At 42.4% G+C, this 17,735-nt stretch overlaps 1 protein-coding gene across 1 annotated transcript; it reads left to right on the forward strand.

Annotated features, from left to right (window-relative positions):
• The first annotated feature begins 1,453 nt into the window (after positions 1–1,453).
• On the forward strand, positions 1,454–2,630 carry OR5AU1 (olfactory receptor family 5 subfamily AU member 1). Its single transcript, XM_031025966.2, is given in 2 exon segments — positions 1,454–2,434; positions 2,436–2,630. Coding segments are annotated over 2 exon segments (930 nt in total). The 5' UTR covers positions 1,454–1,582; the 3' UTR covers positions 2,514–2,630.
• The last annotated feature ends 15,105 nt before the right edge of the window (positions 2,631–17,735 follow it).

Consider the following 17,735-nt stretch of genomic DNA (forward strand, 5'->3'; position numbering starts at 1 on the left):
TATTTTGAGTATCTCCACTTTAGTGGGGCATGTGACCTTTTCGGGCATTACAATGCTTTCTGCTTGTCACCAGTCACAGTGCTCTAGCAGTAGCCATAGTGCCTTCGTTATCTACTTGACAGTCGAATTTAGTTATCCATGTGTTTAGAGTCTTCTCCTGCCCTGGTAGTTTGATGATTCTGGAAGCTCTGCCAGTGGGATAAATTAGAAACTTTGCTCAATCCAGCTCTCCTCTCCCAAATCCTCCCAACATCATCCACAGCTGTGTCATTCACTTACACTCCTGCCCTGAGGAGCTCCTTGAGGAGCTTCCATCCTACCCAATCACATCTGCTGGCTTCCAAGTCTTTGCAGCTGAGGGTCCTCACCAAAGAGCATGGAGTGCGTAACTGACTCCAGAACCCAGAGGTAATTCCGAAACATGGGCAGCACAGCAGCCAATGGAGTGGAAAAGAGTATGGTGTTTAGGAGGTGCAGCCATGGCCTTGTTCATTCTCCGAATAGGAAAGGCATTTACAAAGCCCTGGGGAAGAGCTGTTCCTTCCCCTCTGGCCCCAGTGGCCTTCGAGTTCAGGGTGAACCTATTCCTTGGAAATGACTCAAGACTCTGCAAAGGATGCTTCCAAGAGCAAGGTCTCGGTTTGCTCTTCATGGCCCTACACCATCCCCATCTCTCCACATCCCCAACCCTCATCACTGTTAGAACTCACAGTAGTGCTTAACTTGTGCCAAGTTCAGAGGCCATTTTAGAGCTGAGCCAATAAATCGCCTTCAGCTCCTCTAGAACATTCCTCTGAAGGTCTCTTCAGTCACGCTTGCTCAGCATACATGTCTCTGTCTGTGTTGTTTGGTGGTGGGTTGCTTGCCAAATTTTGTCATTGTTTCATTTTATTGATCATATTTAGTTATGCACTAGGTCTGTCTCTCCAATGAGAATAATCAAAGCTAACATTCTTTGAACTTTCTTAACACGCCAGGCTTTGTTCAAGTGCTTTATGTGTATTAACTCACTGAATTGTTACAACAATCTTTTGAGATTAGTGCTATTATCCCTATTGTACAGATGAGAAAACTGAAACTCAGAGACGTTAAATAACATTCCCAAGGTTACACAGCTAGTTAGTGGTGAGGTCCCAGCTTGGAACCTTGGCAGTCTGATGCCAGGGCTTGTGTGCTTTAACACAAAATATACTATCCCTAGAATGTAAGCCTCCTAAAGACAGACACTTGAATTTCTGACAGGAAGAACACAGAGCTCAGCATATGGAAGGCCATCAACAAATATTTCCTAACTAACTGTTCCATTATTTAGAACTTCTTAAGGTCATGAAGAGACCAAAATGTATACATTTCTTTTCTGTTTTTTACTACTGCTCTAGTAATGCTTACAAACTAACCAAACAACCAAGTAGAGGAGACCTTCTCTATGAAAGAGTTCTACCTACAGAGGACCTCCACAGTGAGACCAGTCTTCAGACGGCTGCCCTTGGCTAAAGCAGAACCAAATCCAGTGAGAGCCCCTGGGTGTTCCCCCTCATTTCGGGTGGTACCCTCGTTCCACATACCAGGGCACTGGAGAAATATGGAAGGGGCAAACCTGAGCCAAGAGATTGAGTTAGAGCTCTTGGGCCTCACCAGTGACCCCCAGCTCCAGAAGCTGCTCTTCACCATGTTCCTGGGCACGTACACCATCACTGTGCTGGGGAACCTAATCATGTTCCTTCTGACCCGCATGAGTGCCACTCTGCACACACCCATGTGCTCCCTCCTGAAGAGCCTCTCCTTCTTAGACTTCTGCTACTCCTCCACAGTTGTCCCGCAGACCCTGGTGAAATTCTTGGCCAAGAAGAAAGTGATCTCCTATTTTGGCTGCATGGCCCAGATGTTCTTCTATGCAGGTTTCACCACCAGTGAATGCTATCTCGTTGCCACCATGGCCTATGACCGCTCTGCCACCATTTGTAACCCCCTGCTCTTCCCACTCACTGTGTCTCCTGAGATCTGTGTCTCTTTGATTGTGGGCTCCTATGGTGCAGGATTTCTCACTTCTCTTATCCACACGAGCTGTATCTCTAGTCTGAAATTCTGTGGTGCTCATGTGGTCACTCACTTCTGTGATGGACCACCTGTCTTGTCTCTGTCTTGTGTGGACACCTCGATGTGTGAGATCCTGCTCTTCATTTTTGCTGGTTTCAACCTTTTGAGCTGCACCCTTACCATCTTGGTCTCCTACCTCTTAATCCTCATCTCCTTCCTGAGAATAAGCTCAGCCCAGGGCAGGTTCAAGGCCTTTTCCACCTGTGCTTCCCACCTCACTGCTGTGTCCCTCTTCTATGGCACACTTTTTATGTACCTGCGCCCCAGGTCCAGCTACTCGTTGACCCAAGACCGCACAGTTGCTGTGATCTGCACAGTGGTAATCCCAATGCTGAACCCCCCTTATGTACTCCTTGAGAAGCAAGGATGTGAAGGAAGCTTTAAGAAAGGTTTGGGGCAGGAAAATAATGGAATGATCCTCTCAACCCATTACCACATATCTTTAGAAAGCCAAAGGAGGGGCTCCTGGGTGGCTCAGTCGGTTAAGTGTCTGCTTTCAGCTCACATCATGATCCCAGAGTCCTAGGAGTGAGTCCCTGTGTTGGGCTCCCTGCTCAGCGGGGAGCCTGCTTCTCCCTCTCCCTCGGCCGGCCCCTCTCTCCCCCCACCTCAAATAAGTGCCCTCTCTCTCTCAAATCAATAAATAAAATCTTAAAAAAAGCAAGCAAGCCGAGGAAACTACCTTATGTGGTGCCAGCCCAAGCACATGTCCGTGCTCCTCCCTGGGAATAAACGGCATACGCTCTGGTCGCTGGTGCTTCTGCATCCACCTGCCACAGAAAGAACTGGTGGTATCATAGAGACTAACCAGAACTGAGAAGGGAGTGTCTGCTTGTTGCAGAATTTGACCCACTGGCAAGATTTAGCCGTGCCTTTGTTCAGATGCTTTGCTCGTATTTCCACGTTTGTGAATACTTTATTTTTAGAAACTGACGTTTATATTCTTCATAATAAAGTCTCTCATTAACTAAGTTGAACACTTTGACTGCTTGGGGAACTCCTCCCCTTCTGTACAGTCTCCTCTTTGTAAAAACTGACTCCTGATTGTCTGATTATTTGACAATTATTATATTGTCTAATGATACTGTAACAATGTCAAAAGCTCACGTGATGTTTTATTGTCTTTGTTGACCTTTCCCCCCCACTCCCCGGCCAAATAGCCACTTGGTCACTTTCAAACTGGATAAACTTGGGCAACTTACTTAACTTTTCCAAGTCACAGACCTTTCCCCTTTTAACTGGTGTGAGTTTTAAATTAAGTGTTCAGTGAAATATTGCAGGTAAATCGTTCAGCACATGGTCAGCATTTGTATGCTTCCTCACCTTTTCCTTTACAGCAGACCCTAAGCTCCCACAAAGTGAGAGAGAGGACATGTTTTGCCTTTCTCAAAGGCTAGCTCTCTCTGCTAGCGTTCGATTCTTGGTAACTTGTAAGTTGTGATTGAATTAAGTTAAACCTATTTATTTACTTATGTATTTGAGAGAGGGGGGTGGCGGAGAGGCAGAGGGAGAAAGACAAGCAGACTCTGTGCTGAGCGCAGAGCCTGACTGGAGCCCGATTTCATGACCCTGAGATCATGACCTGAGCCAAAACCAAGAGTTGGATGCTTAACCAACTGAGTCACCCGGGGGCCCCTAAATTAAACCTTTTTAAATAAGAAGAATCACTTAGAGGGAGTTCAATCAAACATGATGTTCCTGGGATCTCTGTACCCATTGATAAATGTGAAGAAAATAAACCAGGAGTGCTTGGCTAGTCCCCTCACCAGGCCCAGTGCATCCATCTGGTGCTGACTGGTCAGCAAAGTCCGCCTAACTCTGCAGTTTAGCTTCATAAAGACCGGTTTCCCACAGATGCAATCCATGGACTCTGATCCAGCCTTTAATAGTTTCCCATCTTATTATATTTTATCCTTTCTCGAACGTGTTCAGAATTAGGAGGGAAGATGGTGCTATATATTGATAGATCCTCGCAGAGATTTGGACACTGAACTTGTTCCTGAACTTTGGCCTTTTATTTGTAAAGTTTGCTGTTAGTTTTTCATAATATTATTAATGTTGATCATATTTAAGTATAGTGATTTCCTTTTAGTGCTAACCAGAGATTTTGTTAGAAGCAGCGCAGTATAACTCAGTTTGGGTTCGGGAGCCAATCTGCCTTGGCTCACATCCTAGCTTCAACATTTCCAATATGCGTGACATCATTTCACCTCTCTGAGTTTCAGTTTTCTCTTTTGTAAAATAGGAAAACTAGTAATTGTAGCAATACAGTTGTTGCTAGGAGAATTAAGTTGATGCCAGCAAAGCACTTAGAACAGTGCCTGGCACAGAGCAAGCACTTAATAAACATGAGCTCCTATTATTGGAAATGGCTGCTAACTTTTAGCAAAAGCCTTTCAGTAACTCTTGATATAATTGTGTGATCTTCCTCCTTTATTTTGTTCCTGTGCTGAATTGGAGACACATATTTCCTAATGTTAAACCATTTTTGTTGCCTGGAATTCTACCTGGTCGTGAAATGATTTTCTTTTTTTTTTTTTTTAAAGATTTTTTTTATTTATTTATTTGACAGAGAGAGACACAGCGAGAGAGGGAATACAAGCAGAGGGAGGGGGAGAGGGAGAAGCAGGCTTCCCACCCAGCAGGGAGCCTGATGTGGGGCTCGATCCCAGGACCCCGGGATCATGACCTGAGCCGAAGGCAGACGCTTAACGACTGAGCCACCCAGGCACCCCTGTGTGAAACATACTATGTTTTAACCATCTTCTGTGTTTTTCTTTTCTTTTTTTTTTTTTTAAAGATTTTATTTATTTATATGACAGAGAGAGACAGCGAGAACAGGAACACAAGCAGGGGGAGTGGGAGAGGGAGAAGCAGGCTTCCCACTGAGCAGGGAGCCCGATGTGGGGCTCGATCCCAGGACCCTGGGATCATGACCTGCGCTGAAGGCAGACGCTTAACGACTGAGCCACCCAGGCGCCCCAAAATGATTTTCTTTTAATAGATGGTTGGATTTGATTTGCAAAGTCTAAAATTTGATTTGCAAAAGTCTAAAATTTGATTTAGACTCTTGGCATCTATATTCAAAGATAAAGTTGGTCTGTTTTCTTTTTGTATTATATTTATTATGTTTTAGTATTAAGAGTAAACTAGGCTTGTAAAATGTATCAAAGTTCTTTCTTCTTTGACTGTAGTGTGGAATAATTTAAGTAAGATAGGAATATCTGTTCTTTAAAAATGCTGTATACTTTGTGGTGCCTGGGTGGCTCAGTCAGTTAAGTGTCTGATTCTTGGTTTCAGCTCAGGTCTCCATCTCAGGGTCATGAGTTCATACCCTATGTTGGGCTTCATGCTGGGCATGGAGCCTACTTAAAAAAAAAAAAAAGTAAAATAAATAAAAATTCTGTATACTTAGCTATAAAACCATCTGAGACTGATGCTTTCTTAAAAGGTAGATCATTAATTAACTTTCTTATTTCTTATATGATTATTGGTTTCATTTTAGTTTTTTTCCCCTGCTTATTAAGTCAACTTGATCATTTGTATTTTGTTCAAAAATTATTTCCTTCCGGGGCACCTGGGTGGCTCAGTTGGTTGAACGTCTGCCTTCGGTTTGGTTCATGATCCCGGGGTCCTGGGGTAGATCCCCGCATCAGACTCTGTGCTCTGCAGGGAGCCTGCTTCTCCCTCTCCCTCTGCCTGCCACTCCCCCTGCTTGTGCTCACTCTCTCTCTGTCAAATAAATAAAATCTTTAAAAAAATTATTTCCTTCTTCTAGTTTTTCAAGGTTATTGCCATGAGTTGCACATAATATTCTCTTATAATTTTTGTACTTGTTCTCTAGGTCAGCACCATCGACACTGACTCCTCTAGGTCTCTCCAGATAGTTTCTTCCATACTTAGGACACTGTAGAAAAGAAATCCTCTTCCATAAAATGGGAGAAACGGAGTAAGTGGTCTGGAAGGGTCTTCTGGACTCTAACATTCAACGAGATGTACATTTGAAGAAAGGCAGTGCTGAGAAATGACTGAGCACATAGCCTGAAGTGCCTGGCTGCCTAGACTCCAGTCCCAGCTCTGGCACTCACTAGTCACGTGAGCTTCGGGAGGTCCTTCCACCTCTCTGTGCTATGTTTTTTCCATCTGAGAAACAGGGATATCAATAAACTTATCTCAGGTATGGAACTGTTGTGGCAAAGTCAATGACATAGTATCTAAAACATGCCTGGCACATCGTGACTCCTAAGCATTGGCTTCTTTTGTTCCTTTTGTTTGTGTCTGTGTTTATATTCCCTTTCTCATTCTTCATATTTTTGTGGTTTTCTTTTCCTTAGTAATGCTTGACAGAGGATTTTATCAGCCTTTTAAAACATTCTGTTTTGGGGCTTTTCTTCTTTCTAGAGCATATCAGTTTCCCATTTTATTGGTTTCAGGATTTTCTTTATTAATTCCTTCTTTCTGCTTTCCTTTTATTTATTCTGTTTTTCTATTGTCAGGTTGTTCTTAAATACTGAAAATCTACAAAAGAATATATATATTTTAAAGATCTTATTTATTCCAGAGAGAGAGAGAGAAAGTGTACAAGTGAAGAGGAGGGGAGCAGAGGGAGAGGGACAAAGAGACTCTGAGCTGAGCTGGGAGTCTGATGGGGGGCTCATTCTCAGGACTCTGAGATCACGACCTGAGCCGAAACAGAGTCAGATGCTTAACCCACTGAGCCACCCGGTGCCCCTACAAAAGAATATTTTTAACGTCTGTCTATCTATCTATCTATCTATCTATCTATCTATCTATCTATCATCTATCTATCCTTCCTACATTGATTAAAAATAAAATGCAATTACTCACAATTCACCTAAAGAGACAATATTGCCAATCTACTAGGAGCTACTCTTGGTTTATCTTCCCGAGATGCTTGTTCATAATTCATGACTTTTTCTTTTTGATTTGTAATATTTTTGTATGCTGAAAACTGATCTCTTGGTAGTTAAATATGTGGGAAATACCTTCACCTAGTCTATGTCTTTTAAAAATGTCATTTATGTTTACTTTCTTTATGATGTCTTCATTAACAGAAAATCTTAATTTTAATATCCACAAATTTACCAGTCCTTTCCTTTCTAGTTTGAATTTTTAAAACGTGTGTCTTAAGAATCCTTCCCAACTGTAATCATAAAGACAGTCTATATTGTCCTTCTGAATTAAACCAAAACAAATTTTTGCCTTTACATTTGTTTTGGTGTTAGGTTGGGATTAAGCAAAAAAAATTTTTTTTCAAAATGGGTACCCAGTTGTCCCAGAACTGTCTCTTGCACAAGCTTACAATACCCTACTGACCTCCAGTACCAGCTCTGTTGTAAATCAAGTCTCCTCACACACACATGTGTGTCCTTTTCTGGGTTCTTTATTCTGTTCCATTTGTCCATTTGTATTTCTTGCACTGAAAGTGCACTGTCTTAATTACTGTTTCTTCGCCATAAATCTATCTTGTGGGGCATATCCCCCTCTTCCCTCACCTGGCCTCTAGCCTAGATCTCTCTCTTTAGGTGTATCTTGGTAATTCTTGGCCTTTTGCTTTTTTTTTTTTTTTTAAAGATTTTATTTATTTATTTTGAGAGAGAGAGAGAGAACATGTGTGAGTGGGGGGAGGGGCAGAGGGAAAGGGAGAGAGAGAATCTGAAGCAGACTCCACACTGAGTGGGAGCCTGCCACGGGGCTCCATCTCACAATCCTGAGCTCATGACCTGACCTGAAATCAAGAGGCGGATGCTTAACCAACTGAGCCCCCAAGCACCTCTTGCTTTAAAAAAAAATGTATTAGCCTGTTAAGTTCTATGAAAAATTTTGTTGGAATTTTTATTGGAATTATTCTAAATGTGTGGATCTGGGGCGCCTGGGTGGCTCAGTCGTTAAGCGTCTGCCTTCGGCTCAGGTCATGATCCCAGGGTCCTGGGATCGAGTCCCACATCGGGCTCCCCGCTCCGCGGGAAGCCTGCTCTCCCTCTCCCACTCTCGCTGCTTGTGTTCCTGCTCTCGCTATCTCTGTCTCTGTCAAATAAATAAATAAATAAATAAATCTTTAAAAAAAAAATAAATGTGTAGATCTGTTGGGGAGAATTCACATTTTTAGGATATTGAATCTTTCTGTCTATGAACATGCTCTATCCTTGTAATTATTAGGTTTTCTTTGGTGTCTTTTAATAAGACTTTAGGATTTGTTCATAATTTCTGCATATCTAGAGACCTTGTACTTTTGCATATCTATGTAATATATAGTATTTTTAAAAATAACATTATCTGGATATTTACTGCGTGTGTACAGAAGTAAAATTGCCTTTTATATATTTACTTTTTTGTCCAAACACACTGCTACACTTTCTCTATCAATGCCAAATTTTATCTATAGACTGGGAGGGGTTTTCATGTAGGGAATATTATCTTTTTCCTTTCCAATCCTTATGCTTAAAATAATTTTTTTCTTGCTTGGCTGCACTGATTTGGAACTTCAGCCTGATGCAGAATAGAAATAGTAAAGAAAGACTTTTCTGTGCGTCAGGAATCTGGGCGTGGCTCATCTGGGTCCTCAGCTTCAGGGTCTCATAAGGCCGCAGTCAAGGTGTCAGCCAGGACTGGGTCTCATCTGAGGCTCAGCGGGGAAGGATACACTTCCAAGCTAACATCCTTGTTGTCAGGAGTCAGTTCCTTGTGCTCATGGGCTGCCAGCCAGAGGCCATGCTCAGTTCCTTGGCATGTGGGCCTCTCTGTAGGGCAGTTTACTTCATGAAATCTAACAAGAGTGAGGGTCAGTAGAGTCCGTAGCAAGATGGAAGTTACAATTGCATTTAACATAATCACAGAAATGATATCCATCACTTTTGTTGTATTCTATTTTCTAGAAACATGTCTCAGGCCCCATTCATACTCCAAAGGCAATGGACTACACATGGGTGTGAATATCAGGAAGCAGGGATGACTGGAAGCATTTTAGAATCTGTCTGTCACTACCTCCTACTCCAGATCCCCAGTTCCTATTTTCAGGGGAGCAGCTCCTCTTACCTGTTCCTTGCAAACCCATCCAGAAATATTCTATGCATCTATGGGAAATCACACCTCCAACACACACTCAAAAATGTATACACTTGTATACACAGTGCTCAGCACCCAGATTTTTACATTTAACAATATGTATGTTTTAAAAACTAGTCCATGTTAGTAGTTACAGATCTCCTGTTCTTTTTTAGGAGTATATACTCTTGCATTGTTTGGATAACCCACCATTTATTTTACCAGCCCCCTCTTTCATAGATATTTAGATTGTTGCAAATCTTTTGCTATTACAAACAATGCTGGAAGGTATGCTGCAATTCCTGACCAAAAAGTACATACATTTTAAGTTTTGATAGTTATTGCCAAATGGCCTTCCTAACAAGCTGAAGAACCAGTTTATACACTGATCAGCACTGAATTAGAGTGCCTGTTTCCATTCTCAGTTTACGCTCTAGAAATACTGATCTATTTGTACATCCCAGAGTATACCACGCTTCCTTAAGCTTTTTCCCTTGGCCTCATACTTGTACACTGTCTGTAACATTTTCCTTCCATTTGCTTTCTTGGAAAAAATCCTACACATTCTTCAAGTTCTCTGCTCAAATGTCACCTTTCTGTGAAGCTCCTTTTGCCGAGGATCCTATGTTCCCGACAACCTTGTGCGTATCTTTATTAAGGGATGTGATTATTTTGATTTACAATATTATAATTATAATAGAATCATTTCTCTCCTTCTCCACTAGAAGGTAGGAACAATTTCTTTTCATTTTTATTTCCAGCACATAACACCATGCTTGGCTTGTAACCACACAAGTATTTGTTGAGTTTATTAAGACGAATCTTAATCGACAATGTAGTCCAGATCCCTTCCCCAGGTGCTAATTATGGCACTGATGACACTAAATCAGCCTTCTGTAAGTTGTGCAATTTGCGGGTTAACAATATCTGCAGGCCAACCCCTCCTCTCAATAACAATGCAGTAACCTCCTCCAGGAACTGCAGGAACTTGTGGTGAACCAGAACACACCAGAAACCATTCAGATGGCAAATTAGCTCAGGTTGCTGGCTCCTTCCTCGAAAATCAATCCTGGGGAAAAAAGAAAGTAAGAGGAAAGCAGAGAATCCAGGAATGAACCACCATAACCACTCCCTCTGTGAGAAACTCCTGGGGAAACCAGTCTGTCTTGAACAGGAATGTGTGGGGAGAGATGGGAGAAGATGGGGGTTGGGGGTGGAGAGTAACAGAGTCAGCGGGCTCTGCTCTGGGAAGAGGGTAGCAGTGAGAGAGTAGGCAGAGAAAAGCTTCCTGAAGTTCTGCTCTCTGGTACAAACTTGCAGTTACAAAATAAAGTCACAGAGAGGAGAAGTACAGCATAGGGAACATAGTCAATAATATGGTAATAACGTTGTATGGTGACTACGATAAGTGAGTACTAAGTAATGTACAGACTTGTCAAATCGTTTTATCGTACACATGAAACTAATAGAACATTGTATGTCAGCTATACTTCAATAATAATTTGAGAATATCCGCTTGCGCGGTGCCCGGGTGGCTCAGTCGGTTAAGCGGCTGCCTTCGGTTCAGGTCGGGATTCCGGGGTCCAGGGATCGAGCCCCGAATCAGGCTTCCTGCTCGGCGGGGAGCCTGCTTCTCCCTCTCCTCCCCATTCATGCTGTCTCTTGCTCTCTCTCTCAATAAATAAAATATTAAAAAAAAAAAAAAGCTCAGCTCTTGCCTTTCTGCAGAGTTGTTTTGGGACAGACAGTTATTCCTGCCCCTTCACCGCAAAACGAGTGGCAGGCACCCTAGACCCTTGGGGATGGTATCCATGGGAGTTGTATCTAACAACTGCAAAATACTCCATGATTTTATCGGTTATTCTGTTATCCACTCTACCAGAGCTGCACACCAGTTTGCCTCCAAATTCCCTGCCACAATTCTATTCCCTTAAACTGTTCTTTTTCTGTTTCTATTTATTTGTTTGTTTATTTTTAAAGTAGGCTCCACACTCAACGTGGAGCCCAACATGGGGCTTGAATTCATGACCCTGAGATCAAGACCTGAGCTAAGATCAAGAGTTGGACGCTTAACCAACTGAGCCACCCAGGCACCCCTCTTTTTCTGTTTAAACCATCCAGTTAGTTTCTGCTATTTGTAACTATTAACCTCGACCATTAGTGGAAACAAGTCTGGAAGAAAGGAAAGTGTCAGGAGGTTATTATAATAAACCCGATGAGAGATGTATGGGCAAGAATGTTGGAGGAATAAGAGGTTATTGGATTGGGGATATATTTTGGATATAAAGGAGACAGAACTTTCTAAAGGATTGGATAAGGAAGAGGAAGAAAGTAAAGTAGTCAAGGATGACTCCTAGGTTTTTGGCCAGCACAACTGTGTGACTGGTAGTGCCATTAATTGATATGGGAAAGACTGAGGGAGAAGGTTTTTCTTAAGGGTGGAAAGTTCTGCTTTGGTCATGCTCCAGTCCAGATTCCTGTTAGACATCCAAGTGGAGATGATATATGAGTTGGGCTTCCACACAGAGACATGGCTGGAGCTATAAACTTATGGGATCAGCAGCAAATAGAGTATTTAAAGTCGTAAGACTGGTGTGCCTGGGTGGCTCAGTCAGTTAAGCATCCGACTCTTGGTTTCAGCTCACAGCATGATCTCAGCATCATGGGATCGAGCCCACGTTGAGCTCTGCATTCAGCTGGGAGTCTGCTTGAGATTCTCTCTCCCTCTGTTCCTCCCCCCACTCGTGCTCTCTCTCTCTCCAAATAAATAAAAAAAAAATCTTAAAAAAAAATAAAGTCATAGGACTGGATGAGACCATTAGGAAAATAGTATATATATATATATACATATGAAGAAGATGTTCATGAAATGAAGCCTGAGGCAAAGATACTTAGATGTTGGGAAGAAAAGGTGGATCTAGCAAAGGAAATGAGAAAGAAGCAGCCAATGAAATACAAAGAAACCAGGAGAATGCGGAGTCTCTGACGCCAGATGAAAGCACTCTTCCAAAAGGAGGGAGAGATTGGTATGTCAACATGCTGCTAAGAGTTCAGTAAGCTGAGAACAGAAAATTTATTGTGAGATATGAACAGATAAAAGTAATCCGGGTACTTGGCAAAGGCATTTTCATACAGCGCAGTGTGGAGAAAAGCCTGGGCTTTGCTTTCTTTTTCCCTCCATCCAACGTTCTCTTTCTTCTTGCCTGGAACCTAGATAAAATGGCTGAAACTATCGTAGCCGTATTGGGTCATGAGGTGAACTTGAGAATGGAAGCTTTGTGCTAAAGATGGCAGAGCAGGAAGCCAAAGGGCGCCTGGGTCCTTAGTGACAACATGGAACCATAATATCTACGTCTGAGCTTCCTTCACATAAAAGAAAACAAACCCTATCTTATATATATGACTCTAATTTGGGTTTTCTATTTCTTTTTTTTTTAAGATTTTATTTATTTATTTGAGAGAGAAAGGGAGAGGGAGCATGAGCAGGGGAAGGGGCAGAGGGAGAAGCAGACTCCCCACCGAGCAGGAGCCCGATGTGGGCCTTGATCCCAGGACCCTGAGATCATGACCTGAGCTGAAGGCAGACACTTAACCGACTGAGCCACCCAGGTGCCCCTAATTTCAATTTTCTGTTATGTGTGACGAAAACTAATTCACACTGACATAGGAGAACAAAGAAAAGAGGCAGTGTGCTGACAGAAACAAAGTTTTTTTTTTTCCGTTGTGTGTGTGTGTTTTTAAAGATGGGAGATCCTAGGACCGCCTGGGTGGCTCAGTCGGTTAAGCATCTGCCTTCGGCTCAGGTCGTGATCCCGGGGTCCTGGGATCGAGCCCCGCATCGGGCTCTCTGCTCCACGGGAAGCCTGCTTCTCCCTCTCCCACTCCCCCTGCTTGTGTTCCCTCTCTCGCTGTGTCTCTCTCTGTCAAATAAATAAAATCTTTAAAAAAATAAATAAATAAAGATGGGAGATACTATAACATATTTGTAGGCTGGTGGGAATAATTATATAGAGAAAGAAATTGATGATGCAGAAGAGAGATGGTATAATAGAGGACCAAAGCATGTGAGGAAGGAAAAGGGATTGGAGTCCAGTACACGGGTGAGGGGATTGGCTTTCGACGGTAGTGAGACTAGTTCATCCATTATAAGGAGAGAAGGCAGACAAATACAGGCCCAGATAGCTTGGTAGCTTTGGTGAGGAAAAGGAAGTAGTTTTCAACTAGATTCTTCTATTTTCTCAATCCAATATGAAGTGAGTCCTGAAATTAATTACGGTTTATCTGTAAGATGGGGATAATAATAGTGTTGCTTCCAAGGGTTAATTTGCATGCATGTACATCCCATACGGTATATAAGCCATGCTAGCTTTGCTGTACTGCAATCTCTGGGAGACCTGATTGCACAGCAAGAAATGACACTTGCAAGTAGCTAAGTTATATGAAGTGATGCCTGTGGATTTCATGACTGGGTTATATTTTTACCGCACAGGATGAACCTAGAACTCAGGTGTTAGTTGGGGTAACAGACATTCTCTCCCAAGCCTCAAAATGGAAGAAAGGTCTACTGTTCTTGGCCCTTATGGCTGAGGTCACTGAACTTTGGGTGCAGCCCCATGAGAAACAAGGGAAGGGCTGGGAAGCTGCTTCAACTTTGTCCTCATTCTCAAAGTCCTCATTCTTTCATCCTCCAAGTCCTTGAACTTTGGCCAACCCTTGTAGTCTGTCCTAGCCTAAGTGTTCACTTTGGAATTTGTATTATCATCTGAGTTGACGTAGTTTGTTGGAGAAAATAAGTGGCTAAAATAGTACACTAAATCATTTATGCCTTTTATCAACCCTCCCTTTTGGTTCTTGTACAATTCTCTCATGCTTAGAGGTCATATAGAAAAATGTCATGCCGGGGGCGCCTGGGTGGCTCAGTCAGTTATGAGGCCACTCTCGATTTCGGCTCAGGTCATGATCTCTGGGTCGTGGGATCGAACCCCATGTTGGGCTCCACTGTCCGTGGGGAGCCTGCTTGGGATTCTCCCTCTCCTTCTGCCCTTCCCTCCCCACCTCGCGCATGCTCTTTCTCCTCCTCTCTCTCAACAAAAAAAAAAGTCATGCTGAATGTGAGAATCCTTATGACAATGTCAATAGTATGGCACTCTAGCCAACTCAAACTTGCAGTTGACTGCGAATTCTGCCTTACCTGATAGACCCTGGCTACCTAATATTAGATGGAAACTTGACTCCAGGTTAGCTTTGACCTACTGGTATCCTTTGTACTTTCTGGAGTCACACAGGTCTTTATATATGGTGATCACTTTCATTTCTGCAAGTTTTCTTTTCAAGCTAAACAACCACCAAACCAGTATTTTTCAATGTGTGGTTAGTGGGTCTTTTGCTTCAGAATCAACTTTTCAGCTTAAAAAAAAAAGAACAAGAACAAGAAAATTCCTGAGTCCTATTGTCTAAAAACTAAATCGGTATCTCTTGAGGTAAAGCCCCAGAATTTGCACTTTTAATTAATTTATCAAAGGATTCCCATGCACCCTCATGTTTTAGGACCATTGCTCTAAACTCCATGAGTCAAGGGACTATGCTACTCTTGCTCACCGCCATAGTCCCCGCACCCGGCACACCACCTACAGTGTAGCGCTCAACAACGATGGAATGAATGAATGAATGAACGAATGAATAAATTATGGCAAGCAGCCTTGATTATTCCTTCAGAAACCATGTTCCCTTTACCTTAGGTCAGGCAATGTTTCTCAAACATCTTGATTTGAGGATCCAAAGAGCCTGACATAGAAAATCCTAGAAAACACGGGGCGCCTGGGTGGCTCAGTCGTTGAGCGTCTGCCTTCGGCTCGGGTCGTGATCTCAGGGTCCTGGGATCGAGCCCCGCGTCGGGCTCCCTGCTCTGCGGGAAGCCTGCTTCTCCCTCTCCCCCTCCCCCTGCTTGTGTTCCCTCTCTCGCTGTGTCTCTCTGTCAAATAAATGAATAAAATCTTTAAAAAAAAAAAGAAAATCCTAGAAAACGCAAGACTGTACAAACACATTTTTTTATTAGCCATTAAAGTTGACATCATTGGGGCGCCTGGGTGGCTCAGTTGGTTAAGCGTCTGTCTTTGGCTCAGGTCACCATCTCAGGGTCTTGGGATCGAGCCCCACATTGGGCTCCCTGCTCAGTGAGGAGTCTGCTCTCTCTGCCTCTGCTTCTTCCCTCACAGTCCCCCAGCTTTGCTCTCAATTTCTCTCTCATAAATAAATAAATAAATAAATAAATAAATAAATAAATAAATAAAACCTTAAAAAAAATAAAGTTGACGTCATCACACTTCCTATAGCCTCTGGAAAGCTCTGTATACTCTTAAGAGAGTGAGAAAAAAATTTTTAGCGTTATTATAGAAATAGTTTTGACCTCCTGGACTTCCTGAAAGGCCTACCCTTAGCGAACCACTGCTGGGGGGGATGTTTTGGCCATGGGGCTGGTAAAACGTCACAGTTAAGTGCGTGAACTCTAGAGTAAGGATGACTGGATATGAATTGGCTCTTTCACTTACTAGCTGCGTGACATTAAAGTGTGACACTATGTGACCTTCCTGTGCTTCCTTCTTCTCTGTAAAACAGGGATAACAGTGCCTGCTTCTTAGGGATGTTGGGAGAATTCAGTGAGTTAAAACACCGTAAGTGCTTAGGACAGCCTCAAGCACACAATAAGCAGGACAGAGGTACATGTAAATACTATTATTAGAAATGAAGGTATCATTAGCAGGAGTTGTCCTAGTATAAATGCTACATGATTGCTTATAACTGCTATGTTCTCAGGCCCCTTCCGAATGCTTTCTCACGGATACAAACCACATTTGCAGCCATTCTGCCCTGCAACCCAGTGGCCAGCTATAGTCAGAGGTCACGGGTTTGGACTACAGTTTTCTAACTCCTTCTCTGACTTCTTTTTAAATCCCCAGGTGCTGTTTGTCACATACTGTTGCAAAAGCAATTTCTAGTCTGCACCGCTTAGTGTGATTCGGTCGCGTCATTTTCTTTGCTTGCCTTTCCCTTTTAGAAAAAAGGTACTTCTCCCTTACAATAATAATGTTTATGAGTCTGTTAGCTCTGCAAGAGGGTTTTTTTTTTTTTCTTTCTAAGCACCTGCTCATCTCTGAATATTCTCTTCCTTTTTCCTTTTAATAGTGTCCAGGTTCTTTGGTGTTATTTCCCTTTAAAACGTTATCTTTCATTTTTTCCCCAACTAAAGGTTTCATTTTACAAGCAAGGAGAGTTTTTGGCTCAATATAAGGAAAACTTTGAAGTATATATTTAAAACGCAGATTATGAAGGTAATATATATTCACTGGAGGAATTCTGAAAATGTATGTATGTGTGTATGTATGTATTTTATTATGTTCAATTAGCCAACATATAGTACACCATTAGTTTTTGATGTAGTGTTCAATAATTCATTAGTTGCGTATAACACCCAGTGCTGAAAATGTATTTTTTTTTAAAGATTTTATTTATTTATTTGACAGAGAGAGAGACAGCGAGAGAGGGAACACAAGCAGGGGGAGTGGGAGAGGGAGAAGCAGGCTTCCCGCGGAGCAGGGAGCCCGATGCGGGGCTCGATCCCAGGACCCTGGGACCATGACCTGAGCTGAAGGCAGACGCTTAACGACTGAGCCACCCAGGTGCCCCTGAAAATGTATTTTTTTTTAAAGATTTTATTTATTTATTTGGCAGAGAGAGACACAGCGAGAGAGGGAACACAAGCAGGGGGAGTGGGTGAGGGAGAAGCAGGCTTCCCGCTGAGCAGGGAGTCCGATGCGGGGCTCGATCCCAGGACCCTGGGATCATGACTGGAACCGAAGGCAGACGCTTAACGACTGAGCCACCCAGGCGCCCCCTGAAAATGTATTTTTAAAAAAGTAAATAAAATTCACCTATAATCACTCCACTGAAATATAACCATTAATATGTTGGCACATGCTCTTCCAATAGGTTTTTTTTTTTTTGCAGTAGGTGTATTTTTACAATAATTGGGACCATTCAAATATACTATTTTGTTTTGATAGCATATAAATATATGATGAACACTCACTCCTCTATTTCATTACATATTATTTTACAGCATTTTTAAAGAGATTTTTATTTATTCATTTATTTGTGACACAGAGAGAGAGACTGCGTGCGCACAAGCAGGGGGAGCGGGGCAGGAATGGGGAGAACGCGGAACTTGACCCCAGGACACTGGGATCAGGGCCAGAGCTGAAGGCAGAGGCTTAACCGACTGAGCCATCCAGGCGTCCCCCTACAGTATGTTTTAAAAGGGACTCAAGTAATCCAAGATTACTGTAGAAAAATTAGAACATTAGTTCTAAATGACCATCAAAGGACAACCAGAGTAATTTGATATTTATCCTTCTACACTTTTTTTCTATGCATGTTCTTCTAGAAAAACAAAACCAACTATACCTTCTATTTTGTAATGTACTTGTTTTTATTGTGGTAAAATTCACATAATATACAATTTACCATTTTAACTATTTTAAAGTGTTCAATTCAGTGGCATTTAGTACTTTTACAAT

The sequence above is a fragment of the Leptonychotes weddellii genome, chromosome 9 (genome assembly GCF_054177405.1).
Source record: "Leptonychotes weddellii isolate Sample4059 chromosome 9, ASM5417740v2, whole genome shotgun sequence".
NCBI classification, from domain to species: domain Eukaryota; kingdom Metazoa; phylum Chordata; class Mammalia; order Carnivora; family Phocidae; genus Leptonychotes; species Leptonychotes weddellii.